At 42.9% G+C, this 6,000-nt stretch overlaps 1 protein-coding gene across 1 annotated transcript in view; it reads right to left on the bottom strand.

Annotated features, from left to right (window-relative positions):
- Nucleotides 1-6,000, bottom strand: part of WDFY3 (WD repeat and FYVE domain containing 3) — a 242,492-nt gene that overhangs the window by 163,375 nt on the left and 73,117 nt on the right. The window contains exon 4 of the mRNA XM_045284341.1: nucleotides 1,663-1,772. Within this exon, the coding sequence (XP_045140276.1) occupies nucleotides 1,663-1,772 (110 nt within the window). The remainder of the gene's footprint in view (nucleotides 1-1,662; nucleotides 1,773-6,000) is intronic.

Below are 6,000 nucleotides of genomic sequence, written 5' to 3'. Positions count from 1 at the left end.
TTGTTTAAAGGGAATAGGCTTGTCTTGATTCTCTTCTTTTATTCTTGAAGCTGAGTACCCATTTCTGTAGGCTGACACTGACCCACATTCCCTGTGTTTCCACTGTGTTAACTACCCTAGAAGGGCACAGTCTCTGCTCACAATTGAGGAGAAGAAAGAGATCAGCTTCAAAAACAGGAATAAAGATGGGGAATATTCCAGAAAAACATTATTTTACATGCTAATAATTCTCAACCCAGCGAAAATTTTGGCACAGTCACACCAAGGCATTTAGAGCTACCACAGAGAGCAAAGAGAATTGGGATTCTGATCATCACATGGCTTATTCCCCACTTGGGCTGACCTGCCATCTTGATTTTCTAGGAAGGATGAGGTTTCTGGCATGTGAGGATTTCAGGGATACTGGGAGTATTTCAAAATGGAGCCCTGGTAGCACAGCAGTTATGTGCTGGACTGCAATCCGAAAGGTTTGCAGTTCAAAACTACCAGCTGCTCCAAGGGAGAAAGACGGGCCTTCGACTCCTGTAAACAATTATAGTCTCGGAAACTTGCAGGGCGGTTCTAGCCTGTCCTAACGGGTCACTCGTAGTTGGCATCAACTCAATGGCAGGGAGTTTGGCTTAGGTCTGGGAGTCTCTGCAAAACAGGACAGGCTGGTCAACAGCCTTTCCGAGTGAAAGGAAAAGGCAAACAAACTAAAAAGGAAGCAGACGGCTCCAAGGATAAAAAAATCAAGTGATGCTTCTTTTGGGCTCGTCATTAGTCGCAGGGTGTAGTTACTGAGGCTTATGCAGGGTCTCGGTGTGGCCAGTCCCCAAGCAGGAGTGGTGGGAGTCACTCTTGTCAACTGCTTTGAAGGAGGGAGCGCTTTGGAAGTCCTCTGAAGTCAGGCAGACAACAGGCACTCCCAAGTTTTACACTACCATTAACAAGAAACTTGACCCTCGATTTCAGAAGGCTTAAGCATAGAGGGCCAAAATTCGGGCATCCAGATGGTTTAATAATGAATATACACAACATACATTTTTGCAGATTTGTTTAGAATAAATCCTTTGACAGGGAAGGGGACAGAAAGTATTTTTCATGTTATGAATTCATTGGAGTCACTTTAGATCAGCAGTCTCCATATGTGGGACGCATCCCCTTTGGGGGTCAAACAACCCTTTCACAGGGGTTACCTGATTCATAACAGTAGCCAAATTACAGTTATGAAGTAGCAATAAAAATAATTTTATGGTTGGGGGGGTCACAACATAAGACACTGTATGAAAGGGTCACGGCATCAGGAAGGTTGAGAACCACTGCTGTAGAAGAACAGGTATTCTACTAACAGTGCTGGGCTGGGACTGATGGAGCCAGGGATCATGGCTATTTGCCTCAAACCAAAGTAGTGAACTCTCTTGGTCCAAGGTACTACACAATCGGATCATTTCCTCTATGCTAGCTCAGGACAAAGATGGGAACCCCTGCATTACTCCATGTATAGGTGCATACAGCATCGACCTCACAGGAGATGCAGGAAGTAACATGGAAGGGCACTGGAGGACACAGTGATCATCACAAACAAAACCTATGGCCAGTCAATGACCGACTGAATTTAGCAAAGTCCCAAGCGGATACAAAAAGTGTCTGGGTCACCCCACATCAGAACCAAGGACTCACCTGCCCAGAGGAGGCTAACAAATTAATTGTTGTCAGAAGCATCCAACCTCGACTAGCTTCCTCACTCTGATTGATTTCCAGGAATTGGACTATGGCCCGACTTGCAGCCTCTACAAAACAAAGGGAACGTAATTAGGCGAACAGATAAATCATATACAAAAAAATTCTTTCTTAAAATTTGCAAGAAAATGACTGTGTATTAAGCACATGCTTTATGCCAACATTAGTATATGCTGGTATAAATGGCCCCGAGGGCACCGTGGGTTAGGGCTAGGTGGCTAGCTGCAAGGTCAGGGGCTCAAAGCCACCAGTGGCTGCATGGGAGAACAATGACAGCTCCCATACACATGTACAGGCTCAAAACCCTCATGTAGGATCACGATGAGCATGAAACCACTCCATGCCAGTGGGGTGCTGTATGCTCAATGGACAACATGCTCAAAATAGCCATGTTCTAATGTTTTAAAGAAGTCCTTATATAACTGATCTAGATATGCACATCTCCCTGTATATTTTAGGGACAGGTAAGTCATAAATGAATTTTCAAAAGTCACAAAGGAAGTGAAATTTAAGCTAAACCTGGAAAACACGCACATGTGTTTCCAAGAAGTAGGAGAGAGGCCCGGGTACAGACAACAGGAGCACAGGATTAACACAAACAACGAAGTGCCACTAGAGGAAAACATGCAATGCACACATCAGGATAGAGCCTTGTCCTCACACTGGCTTGACTGAAGAGAAGGGTGTACGTGCAGAATTTCAACAGTGGCGACAGCAATGAGAGGCACCTGCAACCCTGGTGCTGTCTCCGCTTATACGTTGGGCTGCTAACTGCAATGTCACAGTGCGAAACCACCAGCCACTCCTTGGGAAAAAGAGGAGGCTCTTTTCACTCTGTCAAGATTAACGGTCTCAGAAAACCCCCAGGGCAACGCTACTCTGTCCTATGGGGTCGCTGACTCCAAATCAACTCCATGGAGGTGAGGTCGGGGTTTGGGGGATTGTGAAGAAAGGCACTGAGCACTGCACTGGGCTCTTTGGACAAGAGGGCGTGAATTCACGGTCATCCCACTAGCAATGAAGGTGAAAACAGGAATATTCTTGACCTTCGAGGTGAGCAGTGAAGTGTGAGACAAACCAAAAGACAAAGAGGTGGCGGGAGTGACAAAAATGAGAAGGCTGCTAAAGGATTAGCCTCAGACAGGAGGACAGAAGGTTAGAAGAACCTTTGACAATTAATTTAGTTAATAATATTTTCAGAGGGTAGGGGGAAGATGGGGGGAGAAAGGGGGAACTGATTGTAATGACCGACATGTAACCACCACCTCTCCCCAGGACATGGGGGTGGCGAACAACAGAAATGTTGGTGAAGGGAGACAGAGGACAGTGTAAGATAAGAAAATAATAGTAATTTATAATTTATCAAGGGGACACAAGGGTGGGAAGGAAGGGGAGGGGGGAGGGTGAAAAGAGGAGCTGATACCAAGGGCTCGAGTAGAAAGTGTTTTGAAAATGATGATGGCAAGATTTACAAATGTGACTGATGTAAGGATTGGTATAAGAGCTGTAAGAGCACCTAATAAAATGATTAAATAATAAAACAAAATACACACAAAAAAGGTATTTGCTATGAAAAATATATATTTTTACACATAAGGGAAAATAAGTCCTGAAATATGTATGTCATTTCACCAACATTGAATAGTTCAACGTTTATATTAATGCATAGATAAATGAAAGCTTTAAGAAAAGAAGTCCAATCTGTTCATTCTGAACAGGCAAGTTACTAATGTACATTTAGCACACCTAATAAAAAGGCAGAAAATAGAATTTAAATTGCCTTAAACGCACACACACTCACACAACGCAAACCTGTTGCCATGAAGTTCATCTCACAGAGACCCTTTGGGACAAAGGCGACCTGCCTATAAGTTTCTAAGACTTAAAATCTTTGCGGACACAAACTGCCACTTCTTTCTCTTATGGAACAGCTAGGGGACTTGAACTAGCAAACTTTCAGTTTAGCAGTTGAGCATTTTAACTGCTGTATCATCGGGTCTCCTCTAGATTACCTTGGGGTATCTTTCCCCTTAGATTTAAGGTCATCAGTATAACTGTATCTACACCAGTACTATTATGTGCTGAAGAAAAAAAAATGCTAAGACTTATACAGAATTTTGTGCTGAACATATTTCCATCTTTTTACACTTCAATTTTATGAGGAAAGGACTCCCCGCTCAGAAAATTCTCTTTTTGCCGAGTCCTAACTATGAACCAACTATTGTTTCAAATACTTGTAGGACTAACTTATGTAATCTTTATCAGAACCCCATGAACCATCATCTATGGTCAGAGCCCTACTGAGCCACAGGGAGGTGAAGGAATCATCGCCAGGGAGCACAGAACTCATCTACTAATCCAGGGTGCCTGGCTCCAAAGTTCATGTTTTAACCAACATGTATGTTTAAGGCGAAAGTAATAATTAAAAAAATAATGACTGGGAGATAAAAAAGTTAACAGAAGCTTAAAAAGACAGAGCCACTGCCTTATTTCCATTATTCCCTATCTCAGAAGTGCTACACTTGTCGTGTGCATGGGTTTACTGCTCTGTAGTCTCTGCCCTCACCAGAAAACGAGCAAGAGAACAGGCCTCGTGGTCACTGGCTAATCACCTGGCAGTAAGCAAGCACCTGACCTGTTGGATGCGTGACCCGAGTCCAACTAACGCGATCAAAGGATGATGGCAACAGAAGGACACACAGAGCCCAACTTCACATGAGTTTTAAAAGGTCTGGGCTCAACGTGGGCAAAGAGGCTCTTGAAAGTCTTGAAAAGGAGAGTAAGACAGAAAAAATATTAAAGTTGGTTAAATGGTGAAGGTCTAGGTAGTGAGGGGGAAACGATATAAAACGATAACATTGCGACAATTATTTTAGCCACAGTAGCTGTGTACATTTTTCTTGCCATGGCCCTCGCAGTTGTCAAAGACTGCACACCACCAGCCCTCTTTGCTTTGACGGGGTCAGGGCGGCAGCGACTTCCTAGTTAGTGAAGATTCGCGTCCAACTGCAGCCAAAGAAGGCATTCTGCGCTTTGACCAGGAGGCCTTTTCAAAATGAGGTGACTTGTCTCTGAAGCTGTATAACTCCGATTGCATAACTCAACTACTCAAAAAAACAAACCCAAAAACACTAGAGGAGCTGGCACCAAGGGCTCAAATAGAAAGTAAATGTTTAGAAAATGATAATGGCAACATATGTACAAATATGCTTGATACACTGATATATGGATTGCTCTAGGAGGTGAAAGAGCCCCCAATAAAATGATCTTTAAAAAACAAAACTACTTGTAATCTTCAAATTGATCAATTATTTCCTTATTAAAGAAAGGTAATCAAATTCTAGTTTACCAAATCTCTGATTCATGAATAACCTGATCAAGACAACCTGTTTCCCAAAGTAGTGAGGGACGAAGAAAAAGGTTCGGATGAACTAAATTCATTTTAAGAGTAAAGGCAAAACGAGGAGACCTTCCTGGTATAGTAGCAAGAAACCAAAACATCAAAAATGTACTCATGGCTTGAAGTGGTTACATTTGGCTGATTAACGATGAACACTTATTCTCCCAAAATGGTATCTTCTTATATTTTGACTGACAATGAGCATTAAGGGGGTCCTCAAGATAATGAAACACACAGAGGGTGAAAAGGCAACTTCCTTTTTGTAATTAAGCATTGTGCATGTTGGAAAACGTGTGACAATAAGCTGGAAAGGGTAAAGACTGTAATTATTAGCAGTTATTTTTACTGCCTACACAATGAGGGAACCCTACCCTAATCAACAACTCTTAGAGAGTGTGACTGGTGGCGTAGTGGATGACGTGCTGGGCTGCTACTGACATGCTCAACGGTCGGAACCCGCTGCCTGCTCTTGTGTGAGAAAGACGAAGCTCTTTGCACCTGTCACCCAAAGGTGCAGGTCTGCTGTGCCTCCTAAGGTCGCCATGCATCGGAGCTGATGCCTAGAGGGCAGTGAGCTTGGTTCTGAGAGAATGCAATAGTTACCATAATAGTCTTCCACCCAAGATCTTTATCCATGTCATCAATAAGGATTGCTTTGAGGAGATACAGGTTACATCGGCAATACTATAAAAGTTATCTTGGCTTTGATGTAACACATACAGAGAAAGAGGTCTGTGGAGGTAATTGTGGCTGAAAGATTTAGAGGCGGTTCTAAGCTACCGCTGACAAAACAAACTACAATGACATAACAAGTGTGTACTCAGAGTAACAATCTTACTGTCACCTACGTAATTTCAATATAAGGCTATTGAGAATAT

Source organism: Echinops telfairi, unplaced genomic scaffold (genome assembly GCF_000313985.2).
Source record: "Echinops telfairi isolate 266 unplaced genomic scaffold, ASM31398v2 ScPeMD7_7468;HRSCAF=8506_0, whole genome shotgun sequence".
NCBI lineage: Eukaryota > Metazoa > Chordata > Mammalia > Afrosoricida > Tenrecidae > Echinops > Echinops telfairi.
The sequence above is the reverse complement of the archived record's forward strand: the minus strand, read 5'-3'. Positions and strand labels throughout refer to the sequence as shown.